At 33.9% G+C, this 16,176-nt stretch overlaps 1 protein-coding gene across 2 annotated transcripts in view; it reads right to left on the reverse strand.

Annotated features, from left to right (window-relative positions):
* The window catches only part of LOC134708034 (mucin-5AC-like), a 221,759-nt gene that overhangs the window by 149,755 nt on the left and 55,828 nt on the right, over positions 1 to 16,176 (reverse strand). For both annotated transcript variants that reach the window (XM_063568282.1, XM_063568281.1), the window contains 4 exons: positions 15,704 to 15,850; positions 14,881 to 15,013; positions 12,544 to 12,887; positions 12,046 to 12,286 (listed from right to left, as the gene is read on the reverse strand). In XM_063568282.1, coding sequence (XP_063424352.1) covers positions 12,046 to 12,286; positions 12,544 to 12,887; positions 14,881 to 15,013; positions 15,704 to 15,850 — 865 coding nt within the window. The remainder of the gene's footprint in view (positions 1 to 12,045; positions 12,287 to 12,543; positions 12,888 to 14,880; positions 15,014 to 15,703; positions 15,851 to 16,176) is intronic.

The following is a 16,176-nucleotide window of genomic DNA, read 5'->3' on the forward strand; positions in this document are numbered from 1 at the left end:
GCAATACTGTGCAATTAACAATACTTGCTACTGCACAATACTGTCCGATTGAAGATTTCTTGCTATTGCGCAATACTGTGCAATTGAAAATTTCTTGATATTGCACAATACTGTGCAATTGAATATTTCTTGCTATTGCACAATATTTAATATAACAAGAAGTAATTGTAACAGGATGCTGTTACGAAGTCTCCCAAACAAAGCTCCCATAACTCGCCATTCAAATGGTCACATGTTCATTTGATTTAAATTTTTGTCCCATACAACAATATATATGGCTTACGAGTAGGGATCTCCACCATTTACAAGTTTTCAAACAGGAGGGGGAGGTGGTGACTCCCAAGGTCTTGACTAACATTTCATTTGATTTGTTTAATTGTCCCCTACGAGAATATATATGGTTTAGGGGTGGGGATGTTGACCGTTTACAAGTTTCAAACAAGAGGGGGCGGGTGACCCCCTAGGGACTTCCTTTTTATTTCATTTCATTTGTTTTATTGTCCCCTACAAGAATATATATGGTTTAGGGGTGGGGATCTTGACCGTTTACAAGATAATAGTATATTCTCAAATTGAACGGGGTGTGGGTGAACCCCAGGAACTTCTATTTAATTTCATGTGATTTGTTTTATTGTCCCATATAAGAATATATATGGTTTAGGGGTGGGGATGTTGACCGTTTACAAGTTTTCAAACAAGAGGGGGTGGGGTGACCCCCTAGGGACTTTCCTTTTATTTCATTTCATTTGTTTTATTGTCCCCTACAAGAATATATATGGTTTAGGGTTGGGGATCTGGACCGTTAACAAGATAATATCACATACTCATATTGAACAGGGTTGGATGACCCCCGAGGACCTCCCTTTAATTTCATTTCATTTGTTTTATTGTCCCATTTAAGAATATATATGATTTAGGGGTGGGGATGTTGACCGTTTACAAGTTTTCAAACAAGAGGGGGTGGGGTGACCCCCTAGGGGCTTCCCTTTTATTTCATTTCATTTGTTTTATTGTCCCCTACAAGAATATATATGGTTGAGGGTTGGGGATCTTGACCGTTTACAAGATAATAGCACATTCTCATATTAAACGGGGTGGGGATGACCCCCGGGGACCTCCCATTAGTTTCTTTTTAATTGTTTTATCGTCCTTTTTAAGAATATATATGGTTTAGGGGTGGGGATCTGGACCGTTCACAAGATAAAAGCATATTCCCAAATTGAAGGGGGTGGGGATGACCCCCCAGGGACTCCCCCTATATTTCATGTGATGTGTTATATTGTCCTGTAATCATTTCTGAAGACTGCATGTATTTATCACTTACAGTTTTCAAGATATATTCATTTCAAAGTTTTAAAAAATAAAATCCCATAGGGTTCTATAGTAGTAGTATCTTTTCTACCCCCCCAAAATACCCCTTAATAGACCCCAATGCACAAACGCAAGTGTGATGGCTCACCTAGACATATTAGTCTACCATTTCATGAAATCCTAAGTCAATCTGACAAGCGGTTTTGGAGAAACGCTGCGGACAAGTTCATTTTTTAAGTGGCGGAAGAGGAAGAAGAGGAAGAATAACTAGAATTGCCATTGCAAGCAATAGCGGATGTCACCCTTCCCTAATTGCCACTAAGCGGCAGCCATTTCAAAATTGTTGAACAGTGAATGCGCATATATGCATGGCAATACACGTTTCTGTAAATTTTCAGTACATTCAGAGCATTTTGAATAATTTCAAATTCTGCTGTTTCCATGGCAACGGCAGCCATTTTGAAAATTTCAAAGTCAAAAGTCTCATCTTTACCTGCCAGTTAACACAAATATCAAGTTTCATAAAGTTTGGAGGATTTTGAAAAATTTTGACATATCTGCAGTTTCCATGGCAACGGTGGCCATCTTGAAAATTCCAACTCCAAAAATCTCATCCAGACTTGCCAGTCACCAATCATATTAAGTTTCATCAATTTTGGAGCATTTTGAAATTTTTGAAATATTTGATCCTGTATCCATGGTAACATAGTAGTTCCAATGATTGTCAAAATCATACAAAACCTGTATATAGTGGACAACTATATTGTGTAAAAATTTTATGATTTCATGTTCAAGCATACGAAAGTTATTTACCAAACCTGGAAGTTTTTGGAACATTTTGACCTTTTTGCATTGTTTCCATGGAAACGGCAGACATTTTGGAAATTCCAACGCCAAATTCCACATCTACCAAAGTTGCTCATCGTTATGCTACAGTTTCCAAAAAATTGGAGCATTTTCATATTTTTGAAATTTTTGGAGTAGTTTCCATGGCAACATAGTGGTTCCAATGATTGCCAAAATCATCCAAAACCAGTGTATGGCTGGCACCTACATTGTATTAAAATATGATGATTCTGAGTTCAAGCATCTCCAAATTATTCACAAAGACCAAAAACTGGAATTTTTCACAATTGTTCTGTTTCCATGGAAACGGCAGCCATTTTTTATGGTCTTAGACCCACCTGCAACCCGAAATTTTTAGTTCCTCCCTATGGTGAACTATCATTAAGATTGGTTCCATTTTACTCCAAAAAAGCTGACGGACAAAAAAAGGTGGAAGAATAATAATAACTAGAATTGCCATTGCAAGCAATAGCGGATGTCACCCTTCCCTTATTGCCATTAAGCGGCAGCCATCTCAAAACAATTTAACAGTAAATTAAGAAGATCTATGAATTGCAATATATCTTTCTGTAAATTTTCAGTACATTTAGAGCATTTTTAAAAGTTTCATATTTCTACTGTTTCCATGGCAACGGCAGCCATTTTGAAAATTCCAAAGTCAAAAGTCTCATTTGTACATGTTAGTTAACAAAACTATAAAGTTTCATTAAATTTGGAGCATTTTGAAAATATTTGACATTTCTGCAGTTTCCATGGCAACGGTAGCCATTTTGGAAATTCCAACTTCAAAAATCTCATGCAGACCTGACAGTCAACAATCATATTAGGTTTCATCAATTTTGGAGCATTCTGAAATTTTGGAAATTTTTGACATTTTGGTTGGTTACTATGGTAACAAAGACTTTTCCAAAATTTTAGTAGCAGATACCACATTGGTTTATGGGAGGGAATATACCATCAGAGTTTCACTGGATTTGACCTACCATTTTAAGAGAGTAAATGCCACTTTTTAAGGTTTTTGAAGCATTTTTACCATTTTTGCATTGTTTCCATGGTAACGGTAGACATTTTCGAAATTCCAACGCCAAATTTCACATCGTCCCATGTTGCTCATCATTACTGTGAAGTTTCATAAAATTTGGAGCATTTTGATATTTTGGAAATTTTTGGTGTGGTTTCCATGGCAACATAGTAGTTGCAATGAGTGCCAAAAATCATCCAAAAGAAGTACATAGTGTGCACCTACAATGTATCAAAATATAATGATTCTAAGTATAAGCATCTCCAAATAATTAACCAAAACCAAAAAGTGGAATTTTTCACATTTGTTCCGTTTCCATGGTAACAGCAGCCATTTTTAATGGTCTTCAGACCCACTGCAACCCGAAATTTTTTGTTCCTCATTATAGATTACTATAATCAAGAGTCAGGTTTCATTGTCTCCAAAAAAGCTGCCGGACAAAAATCATTGGAAGAATAAGAATAATAATAACAAAGAAACGGAGGAATAACAATATGTCACCCGACATTGTCGATCGGGTGACATAACTAGAATTGCCATTGCAAGCAATAGCGGATGTCACCCTTCCCCCATTGCCACTAAGCGGTAGCCATTTGAAAATAATAAAACAGTGAATACAGATCTATGAATTGCGATATATCTTTTTGTAAATTTTGAGTTCATTTAGAGGATTGTCAAAAGTTTCACATTTCTTCTGTTTCCATGGCAACGGCAGCCATTTTGGAAATTCCAAAGTCAAAAGTCTCATCTGTACATGCCAGTTAACAATAATACTAAATTTCATTAAGTTTGGAGCATTTTGAAAATATTTGACATTTCTGCAGTTTCCATGGCAACGGTAGCCATTTTGGAAATTCCAACTTCAAAAATCTCATGCAGACCTGACAGTCAATAATCATATTAGGTTTCATCCATTTTGGAGCATTTTGAAATTTTGGAAATTTTTGACATTTTGGTTGGTTACTATGGTAACAAAGACTTTTCCAAAATTTTAGTGGCAGATACCACATTGGTTCATGGGAGGGAATATACCATCAGAGTTTCAATGGATTTGACCTACCATTTTAAGAGAGTAAATGCCACTTTTTAAGGTTTTTGAAGCATTTTTACCATTTTTGCATTGTTTCCATGGTAACGGTAGACATTTTCGAAATTCCAACGCCAAATTTCACCTTTTCCCATGTTGCTCATCATTACTGTGAAGTTTCATAAAATTTGGAGCATTTTGATATTTTGGAAATTTTTGGTGTGGTTTCCATGGCAACATAGTAGTTCCAATGAGTGCCAAAAATCATCCAAAAGAAGTATATAGTGGGCACCTACAATGTATCAAAATATAATGATTCTAAGTATAAGCATCTCCAAAAAATTAACCAAAACCAAAAAGTGGAATTTTTCACATTTGTTCCGTTTCCATGGTAACGGCAGCCATTTTTAATGGTCTTCAGACCCACTGCAACCCGAAATTTTTTGTTCCTCATTATAGTTTACTATAATCAAGAGTCAGGTTTCATTGTCTCCAAAAAAGCTGCCGGACAAAAATCATTGGAAGAATAAGAATAATAATAACAAAGAAACGGAGGAATAACAATATGTCACCCGACATTGTCGATCGGGTGACATAATAACTAGAATTGCCATTGCAAGCAATAGCGGATGTCACCCTTCCCCCATTGCCACTAAGCGGTAGCCATTTCAAAATAATAAAACAGTGAATACAGATCTATGAATTGTGATATATCTTTTTGTAAATTTTGAGTTCATTTAGAGGATTGTCAAAAGTTCCACGTTTCCATGGCAACGGCAGCCATTTTGGAAATTCCAAAGTCAAAAGTCTCATCTGTACATGCCAGTTAACAATAATACTAAATTTCATTAAGTTTTGAGCATTTTGAAAATATTTGACATTTCTGCAGTTTCCATGGCAATGGTAGCCATTTTGGAACTTCCAACTTCAAAAATCTCATGCAGACCTGACAGTCAACAATCATATTAGGTTTCATCAATTTTGGAGCATTTTGAAATTTTGGAAATTTTTGACATTTTGGTTGGTTACTATGGTAACAAAGACTTTTCCAAAATTTTAGTGGCAGATACCACATTGGTTCATGGGAGGGAATATGGAGTTTCAATGGATTTGACCTACCATTTTAAGAGAGTAAATGCCACTTTTTAAGGTTTTTGAAGCATTTTTACCGTTTTTGCATTGTTTCCATGGTAACGGTAGATATTTTCGAAATTCCAACGCCAAATTTCACATCATTCCATGTTGCTCATCATTACTGTGAAGTTTCATAAAATTTGGAGCATTTTGATATTTTGGAAATTTTTGGTGTGGTTTCCATGGCAACATAGCAGTTCCAATGAGTGCCAAAAATCATCCAAAAGAAGTATATAGTGGGCACCTACAATGTATCAAAATATAATGATTCTAAGTATAAGCATCTCCAAATAATTAACCAAAACCAAAAAGTGGAATTTTTCACATTTGTTCCGTTTCCATGGTAACGGCAGCCATTTTTAATGGTCTTCAGACCCACTGCAACCCGAAATTTTTTGTTCCTCATTATAGTTTACTATAATCAAGAGTCAGGTTTCATTGTCTCCAAAAAAGCTGCCGGACAAAAATCATTGGAAGAATAAGAATAATAATAACAAAGAAACGGAGGAATAACAATATGTCACCCGACATTGTCGATCGGGTGACATAACAAAGAAACATAAGAAAAGCAATATGTCACCCGACATTGTCGATCGGGTGACATAATAAAAAATAATAAGAACTGAGCAAAACAATAAGTCTCCAAACTTTGTTTGGGAGTCTTAATAATTTCGGATCCTGATTTGAACCGACTTGAAAACTGGGCCCATAATCACAAATCAAAGTACATGTTTGGATTCAGCATCTCAAAGAACCCAACGAATTCAATTTTTGTTAAAATCAAACTAAGTTTAAATTTGGACCCTTTGGACTTTAATGTAGACCAATTTGAAAACAGGACCAAAAAATTAAGAATCTACATACACAGTTCGATTTGGCATATCAAAGAACTCCATTCAACTTAATTTTTGATGAAATTACCCAAAGTTTAATTTTGGACCCCGATTTGGACCAACTTGAAAACTGGGCCAATAATCAAAAATCTAAGTACATTTTTAGATTCAGCATATCAAAGAAACCCAAGGATTCAATTTTTGTCAAAATCAAACTAAGTTTAATTTTGGACCCTTTGGACCTTAATTAATATAGACCAATTTAAAAACAGGACCAACAAGAATGTGTCCTTGGTACACGAATGTGTCCTTGGTACACTCATTGTATCATTTTCTATGTTCAGTGGACCGTGAAATTCTGGTAAAATCTCTAATGTGGCATTAAAATTAGAAAGATCATATCATAAGGAACATGTGCATCAAGTTGGAAGTCAATTGGACTTCAACTTCATCAAAAACTACCTTGACCAAAAACTTTAACCTGAAGAGGGACAGACGGACGGATGGACGGACGGACGGTCGGACGAACGAACGAACGAACGGACGTACGGACGCACAGACCAGAAAACATAATGCCCCTCTACTATCGTAGGCGGGGCATACAAATTGAGAATCTAAATACACAGTTAGATTCGGCATATTAAAGAACCCCAATTATTCAATTTTTGATGAAATCAAAGAAAGTTTAATTTTCAGACCCTTTGGGCCCCTTATTCCTAAACTGTTTTAACCAAAACTCCCAAAATCAATACCAACCTTTCTTTAATGGTCATATACCTTGTGTTTAAATTTCATAGATTTCTATTCAATTATACTAAAGTTATGGTGTGAAAACCAAGAAAAATGTTTATTTGGGCCCCTTTTTGGCCACTAATTCCTAAACTCAACTCCCAAAATATATACCAACCTTCCTTTTGTGGTCAAAAACCTTGTGTTTAAATTTCATTAATTTCTATTCACTTAAACTAAAGTTATTGTGCAAAAACCAAGAATAATGCTTATTTAGACCCTTTTTTGGCCTCTAATTCCTACACTGTTGTATCAAAAACTCCCAAAATCAACCCCAACCTTTCTTTTAAGGTCATAAAACCTGTGTCAAAATTTCAAAGATTTCTATTAACTTAAACTAAAGTTATTGTGCGAAAACCAAGAAAACGCTCATTTGGGCCCTTTTTGGCACCTTATTCCTAAAATGTTGGGATCAAAACTCTCAAAATCAATCCCAACTTTCCTTTTGTAGTCATAAACCTTGTGTTTCATAGATTTCTATTCACCTTTACTAAAGTTAGAGTGCGAAAACTAAAAGTATTCGGACGACGACGACGACGCCAACGTGAAAGCAATATACGACGAAAAAATTTTCAATTTTTGCGGTCGTATAAAAATGCTGATTTTTTACCCTTTTGGTCCCTCTTTCCTACATTTTTAAGAAAATTAATCCCAAACTGAATCCCAGCCTTTCCTGTGTTATATGGAATCTTGTGGTACAATGTCAGAGAGATCCATACAGTTACACACAAGTTATTGTCCGGAAACTAGAAAAATGCTTGTTTTTGTTTTTAATTCCTAGTCTGTTGCCCCTTAACCCTTAAAATAAATCCCAACCTTCTTCTCATGGTATTAAACATTGTGGTACAATTTCAGAGCAATTGATATACTTATACACAACTTATTGTCCTGAAACTAGATAAATGCTTGTTTATGGCTTTATTGGGTCTCGTATTCCTAAACCTTTGGAACCATAACCCCTAAAATCAATCCCAAGCTTCCTTTTGTGGTTATAAACATTGTGTTAAAATTTTATTGATTTCTATTTACTTTTACTTAAGTTATTATCCGGAAACCATATGTCATCTGTCTTTGGATGACGCTGACGATGACGACGACAACGTCAGTGATATTGTTTGCCTTAAATTAATGGAGAATAAAGGGTTTTTTCCCCTGGAGAAGAATCCCATTTTTTTTTTAAAATGGCTAATAAATTATTCCCAAAAAGACATTTTTTTTTCCAAACTGTGCAATCTCAATAGTAGTTGTGCATGATTTCAAACTGAAAAACACTCATTTCAACATTTTTCATGCCTAAAATGACTATATGTGCAGATCTGAGGTTCTACTCAAATAGCATCACTGACAACAAGGGGTCTTATTACAAATGAGGGTTCACCTCTTCAAACCCCTTCAGACCCCCTGTCTGCAAATTGAAGTTCCAAACAAATTCTTGGTTTATTATAAATTTCCCAATTTGATAAAAATGACGCATGTTTTCTCAATAACTAGAGGCTCTCAAGAGCCTGTGTCGCTCACCTTGGTCTATGTACATATTAAACAATGGACACAGATAAATTCATGACAAAATTGTGTTTTGGTGATGGTGATGTGTTTTTAGATCTTTATTTACTGAACGTTCTTGTTGCTACAATTATCTTGGCCAAACTTACAGTGGAAAGTATTTTCTAAAAATTTATGAAAATTGTTAAAAATACTATAAAGAGCAATAAATCCTAAAGGGGTCAACTGACCATTTCGGTCATGTAACTTATTTGTAAATCTTACTTTGCTGAACATTATTGCTGTTTACAGTTTATCTCTATCTATAACTAGAGGCTCTAAAGAACCCGTGTTGCTCACCTTGGTCTATGTGCATATTTAAAAAAGGACACAAATGGATTCATGACAACATTTTATTTTGGTGATGGTGATGTGTTTGAAGTTCTTACTTTACTGATCATTCTTGCTTCTTACAATTACATCTATAATTAACTTTGCCCATTAGTACCAGAGAAATTTATTTGGTAAAAATTTACATAAATTTACAAAATTAATGAAAATTCGTTAAAAATTGACTATAAAGGGCAATAACTCCTTAAGGGGTCAATTGACTATTTCAGTCATGTTGACTTATTTGTAAATCTTACTTTGCTGAACAGTATTGCTGTTTACAGTTTATCTCTATCTATAATAATATTCACGATAATAACCAAAAACAGCAAAATTTCCTTAAAATAACCAATTCAGGGGCAGCAATCCAACAACCGCATTCTCTGATTCATCTGAAAATTTCAGGGCAGATAGATCTTGACTTGATAAACAATTTTACCTAATGTCAGATTTGCTCTAAATGTTTTGGTTTTTGAGTTAGAAGCCAAAAACTGCGTTTTACCCCTATGTTCTATTTTTAGCCATAACGGCCATCTTGGTTGGTTTGGCAGATCACGCCACACATTTTTTAAACTATATACCCCAAAGATGATTTTGGCCAAGTTTGGATTAATTTGGCCCAGCAGTTTCAGAGAAGAAGATTTTTGTAAAAGATATATAAAATTTACGAAAAATGGTAAAAAATTTACTTTAAAGGGCAATAACTCTTAAAGGGGTCAACTGATCATTTTGGTCATTTGGCTTTTTTGTAAATCTTACTTTGCTGAACATTATTGCTGTTTACAGTTTATCTCTATCTATAATAATATTCAAGATTATAATCAAAAACACCAAAATTTCCCTAAAATTACCAATTCAGGGGCAGCAACCCAACAACGGGATGTCCGATTCATCTTAAAATTTCAGGGCAGATAGATCTTGAACTGCTTAACAATTTTACCAAATGTCAGATTTGCTCTAAATGCTTTGGTTTTTGAGTTATAAGCCGAAAACTGCATTTTACCCCTATGTTCTATTTTTAGCCATGGCGGCCATCTTGGTTGGTTTTGCGGGTCACGCCACACATTTTTAAACTAGATACCCCAATGATGATTGTGGCCAAGTTTGGTTTAATTTGGCCTAATAGTTTCAGAGGAGAAGTTTTTTGTAAAAGTTAACGACGCCGGACGACTGACGCCGGACGCCGGACGACGGACGACAAGTGATGAGAAAAGCTTCGGGCCAGGTGAGCTAAAAAAGGGTAGAGATAGTTTTGAAAAAAGCCAACAATGTCACTGAACGTGATACCAATATACAACCAAATTAAAAATATTTTGCGGTCGTATAAAAATAATAATGATATCATTGGCAGCCTTATCAGCTTGGACAAAAATAATTCCTTGCCAAATTTGTTAGCAAATGTTTGATATGAGAAATACGGCTCTTATGGTTGTTGTTACAAGTAAAATGTTCTTTAAAAAGTTTAAAACCAATGTCCATTACTGCTTTGAAAAAAGAAGGACTATTTGTCAGCTTATTCTTGTTTTATTCAAATTATACAGTAAGTACATAATGAGTACATAATGATATCACTTCAAATAATAACTGATTTTGGAGGAAATTTAGGTTCTTTATAAGGAAGGATATCATTCCAAATAATAACTGATTTTGGAGGAAATTTAGGTCCTTTATAAGGAAGGTTTACATGAAGGTATCACCCCAATTAATAACTACCTTTGGAGGATATTTATGTCCTTTATAAGGAAGGATTACAGAATGATGTCACTCCAAATGATAACTGCCGTTGGGGGATATTTAGGTCCTTTATAAGGAAGGATATCACCCCAATTAATAACTGCCTTTGGGGAATATTTATGTCCTTTAGAAGGAAGGATTACAGGATTATATCACCCCAATTAATAACTACCTTTGGAGGATATTTAGGTCCTTTATAAGGAAGGATTACAGGATGATGTCACTCTAAATAATAACTGCCTTTGGGGGATATTTAGGTCCTTTATAAGGAAGGATATAACTCCCCTATTAATAACTGCCTTTGGGTGATATTTATGTCCTTTAGAAGGAAGGATATCACTCCAATTAATAACTGCCTTTGGAGGATATTTATGTCTTTCATAAGGAAGGATTACAAGATGATATCACTCCAATTTATAACTGCCTTTGGAGGATATTTAGGTCCTTTATACGGAAGGATATCACCCCTATTAATAACTGCCTTTGGAGGATATATATGTCCTTTATAAGGAAGGATATCACCCAATTAATAACTGCCTTTGGAGGATATTTAGATATTTTATAAGGAAGGATTTCAAATTTCAGTCCTGGACTATATTATTAAGGTCTCTGTATATGTCAGTTATTTTCATTTTTACACACCTGGTTAAGATTTAAAACATATTTCCAAGTTTTTTTGTTTTTACAGCATGATTATTTAGAATGCCTGTAATATTTGTTAATAAAATCAAAACCTTTATTTGATTTAAAAAAATTGTTTTCTATGATCTTCAGGGCAATGAATTTAAGGAAACTGTTTAGAATAATAGAATGCAATTATAATTTGGATAATTTCATACTAGGACTGCAATATGGAATTTTGTTGTAATCCTCCAAAATTTGAAGTTATTCATTAACAGGTAAAAAAAAAGAGCTCAGTTAACAGATGATGTCTGCCATTGTTTTTAGAAATATTATATAGGTACGAAATATTTGTATTGTTTGAATCTAGTACAAAATATTCTATTATTGCATTCTTTTTGGAGTGGAAAGACATGTGAGACATTTTTGGGCATAACATTTTATATTGATAGAAGGGTAACCATGATTTGTAGTATTGAAGATGTTAGCAATTGTAGTATTTCTAGCTACTCAATTTTGAAGATTCAGACATGTAAATACCCTTTAAACAAGATTGGTATAAAATATTTTTCCATTCCTGAGCTTCATTTTATTATTCCTATTTCAAATTGAAAGAAGCACAGACTGGCATCCAGAACATGAACCAGCATACAGGAACTGTCAAGCACTATCTGCCCTCAAGTACCCTACAAAATATGTAAACTACAAAACCAGTGGACAAAAAACAAAAGACGGGTTATATCAGGGTAACATCTGACTAAAAAGAAAAATGGGGCTGAATAATGAAATATACATATAAAGTCAAGAGAATCTGATTGTTAGGACTTTGAATATAACAGTACATGTATAAATCTTACTGAGGAATCCATGATCCAAATGCATTCTGAAGACGTCCATATTGTGCATTAGTCATCTTTTCTCGAGATGATGAACTGGTTAATTGTGAATCCTTAACATGCAAACTGTTCTCAATTCCCATTGGTTCATAACATAATGGACGAGCTGTAGGTATGATCTGCATGCCTGTGCCTGGTGAGGCTAAGGTACCAGAAATGGTTGGTCCAGTATGTGGGGTCACCTCAACTGTTGTTGTTATTTCTATAAAAATACAATGAATAAATGTCCTCAAACTTTGCAATGCTTAAAAAACAAACTGCTTGCACATTCAGAAGATAGAATGATAAAAACATGGAGCTGAAAAAGATCTCATTCTTTGACCTGTGGATATTAATTAATGCATTTTAACGATGCATAAATTAAAATCTTTTTCTTTGCAAATATCCTTACAAAAAAATACATATTCTAACGATTAAAATCAAATCTAATAAATCTAAATTATCTTCAATTTAACTCACTTGGTGGTGTTCGACAGGACAATACTTCAAATCTAAGTGAAATTCCACCGTAGAATTCTTTAGGCAATATTCTGACAAAATGTGTTCGGATTTCATTATTGCCATGAGCACCATCAAGCATGACATCAACTGGTGTATTTTTGTCATGATTTCCACTGAAAACAGCGTCTGATCCAAGGTTAGCATCTTGAATGATGGACCATGTCTGACCATTAAGACTTGTAGCAACACTGAACTTTGTTACCCACATATCTTTGTTAGGGTTGCCCTGGATACGAATTCCAGCTACATACATTGTTTCTCCTAAGTCAATCTGAATGTATTCAGATGTGATATCATTGTACCTAACAACAAAAAAATGTGTTCAATTATAATAATATGCAAGTTGGCTTTTTTCATTTAGTCTCTGAGGGAAAGTTGTCTATTTGGCAATCACACAATATCTCCTTGTTTTCATATGACCTGATGTAAAAAAAAAAGATTTCTACATCATTGGCAATCTTACCACATCTTCTTATATTCATATTAGCCAGAATTTCAACTTCATTTAGATTTTACTTTATTTTGTCATTTTATGGTAGATTAAGTGTATAGAGCCTTAATTCTTGCATTGTAAAATAAAAGTATACAATTATATGGTATGATTGCCAATGAGACAACTGTCCACTGTTCATTTAAGATCACAATCTGCCTTTTGAAAGAAGCATACATTTTTGAAAAGGTACTTTTTTCTGTTGAACTAATAGGAGAAATATCTAAATTAAAAAAAAAAAATAATTTGTAAAACCTCTGTCACCAGACGAGATACAATATGGAAAATAATTTATACTCCATTAAAGTACGAATAAGATTGCAGAATATTGTCTCATCTTTGGAAACCACTTTTCTGTTAAAGATAAAGCTATGAGATGTAACAACGCATGTTTTATGAACCGCACTATAAATAGACTCAGCTGTCAATTTTGTCAATATCTGGTTCTATTTAAAATGAAAGTGTATTTTCGTTTTGTTGACCTACATACTGCAGTACAGCCTTTCAATGAAAAGAAATAAGACCCGTAGCATTACAGGCTCCTAAGAGTGTCTAAAACGATGATAAAAGACTCTGATTCAATAGGTAATAAAAGGTTGACTGTCAAACGGCAAGGAGAAATAACAATTTATAGTCGTGACCCTGATAACGACAATCAAAGTCTCGATTTCAGGTTATTTTACAAATATCCTTCTAACAACTCCAAAATATACGTACAAACACTACTTTTGTTCAAGTAAACGACTTTTATGACCGCAAGTTAAGTTTTCTAAATGTTTAAACTCGAAATGAAACTCCTGACCACGATTGTTTATTATTCCGCCATTTTGTTTTCCACAAAAAAAAAATCTCAGCAATACTAAATGATTCCATTTTCTCAGCGAAAAATGATTCCATAGTATCAGGCGTAAAAACGCTGTCAAAATATATTTTTTCAAAGATTGCTGAGAATTTTTTTGTTGGGTTTTGTAAAACAATTTGAAATATCTTCTTTGAAAATGTATCCTCTTAATTTGTGTAACAATTCTTAAGAAACAATTCATTTTTATCAAATTTTCAAGTTTATATATAAAAAAAAACAAGAATGTGTCCCTTGTACATGGATGTCCCATCGGCACTATCATTTTCTGTGTTCAATGAAAATGGGAAAAAATCTCTAGTTTGACATCAAAATTAGAAAGATCATATCATAAGGAACATGTGTACTAAGTTTCAAGTTGATTGGACTTCAACTTCACCAAAAACTACCTCAACCAAAATCTTCAACCTGAAGCAGGATAGATGGACGAACGAATGAACGGATGGATGAGAGAAACAACTGACAAACGACGGATGCACAGACTAGAAAACCTAATGCCCATAAATGGGGCATAAAAAACAACATTTTTTGCTGTATATTTATCTAATTTTAAAAATATTCATCAGTGACGTTTTCAAAAAAAATGGAATGCATAATCTTCATACAGTATCATATCAAATGTTATTTAAAAAAAAAAAGGTCCATGTTATCTTTTTAACTTAATATAATAAAAAATGCATCTTCCCTTTGTGTCACAGTTTGACGTCATGAAAAATAACAAATTACGTTAGCAACATCATTACCTCCCCTACAACTGTATCATATACATAGATTTCAGAAATATCTAAATGTACATAAGAAAGTCAGCTTAAAAGAAGTATCCACGTCAGGTAACAAAAGTGTAAAAATATTTTTCCTAAATAAAACAGATTTCAAAGACTTAAGTTCAACAAAATTCATGTACAAGGGGATTCATTTTCAACTGTGTTTTGAAGAAGAAACTTGCCTAGCTTCCCAAGCCTTCGGACCATAAAGTCTGGCTTTGTATGCATCAGCGTCAGATCCTTTGGAAGAGCTAGCTCTGAACATCTCATAGCTGTAGATGGATCCATCTTGTATGCCAAGCTCAGTCTTGCAATCTTAAATACAAATATGTAAATATGTTTAAATTTATTGATCGACCTATTTTGGAAATCATGACAAAATATCAAAAATTTGTATAATGAAGAGATTTTATACATAATTAATTTCTTGTCTTATGTTGATAATTCATGAGAATATAAATAAATCTTTTAATGAATACCGGTAAGACAGCATCTTTAATTTTCAAATTATAGCTTTGGTAGTGAAATAGGGTTATTTAGAGCAAATCATAGCTTTGGTAGTGAAATAGGGTTATTTAGAGCAAATCATAGCTTTGGTAGTGAAATAGGGTTATTTAGAGCAATCATAGCTTTGGTAGTGAAATAGGGTTATTCAGAGCAAATCATAGCTTTGGTAGTGAAATAGGGTTATTTAGAGCAAAAACTTCTTAAGGTTATTCACCTTTCGTTGAAATTAAATGAAAATTAACTCAACTACAGTTGATATTAGTCCAAATTTTACCATGGTCCTTACTTTCATTCCATATAAATAAATGTATTTCTGCTGCTGTTGAGAATGGAAATTTCAGTTGTCAGGAATTAACATTAATGTCCTACGATTAACAAAAGAATTTCTCAAGTCCAAACGACTTCAAGGTTAAGGAGAGTTAACTGTATATCATTCGTGTTATTTTACTCAATAGATTTATCATATGGAAGTTATAACAATAACATTAATTAACTCACGCTCAAAAGGTATTACAGTAAATGTGCCTGTTATTTTTGCTGTTGTGGCTTTAAATGGTTCAGAACCTGTTGGTTTTGTAGGTCCACTAAAGGTCTTGGTTGGTACTTTGGTTGGCTGTTTCATGCTAGTTGTTGGTCCGGCTGTGGCTAAAAAAAATATTTTTGTATCATTTATACTAAATACACAGTTCCATATATGACGTCCTGATCATAGATAAATAGGACACTACCTGTAACTTGCCAAATCAACTGACAGAGTATTATAAAAACCCTATGTCCTTAAATCAAATACCAACTTATAACTGCCTAAATACCCTTTCCATCAGCATACAGTACAAAGCCCAGTGATTAGCACAATAAGAATATCAACTTATTAATCTAAATGTGTAACTACAATGTTAAATTACATTTTTGCTGAGACTGAGTCATCCTAAAGATTAACACTATTACCCTCTTTTATATTCAATATTATT

Source organism: Mytilus trossulus, chromosome 2 (assembly GCF_036588685.1).
Source record: "Mytilus trossulus isolate FHL-02 chromosome 2, PNRI_Mtr1.1.1.hap1, whole genome shotgun sequence".
Classification (NCBI taxonomy): Eukaryota; Metazoa; Mollusca; class Bivalvia; order Mytilida; family Mytilidae; genus Mytilus; species Mytilus trossulus.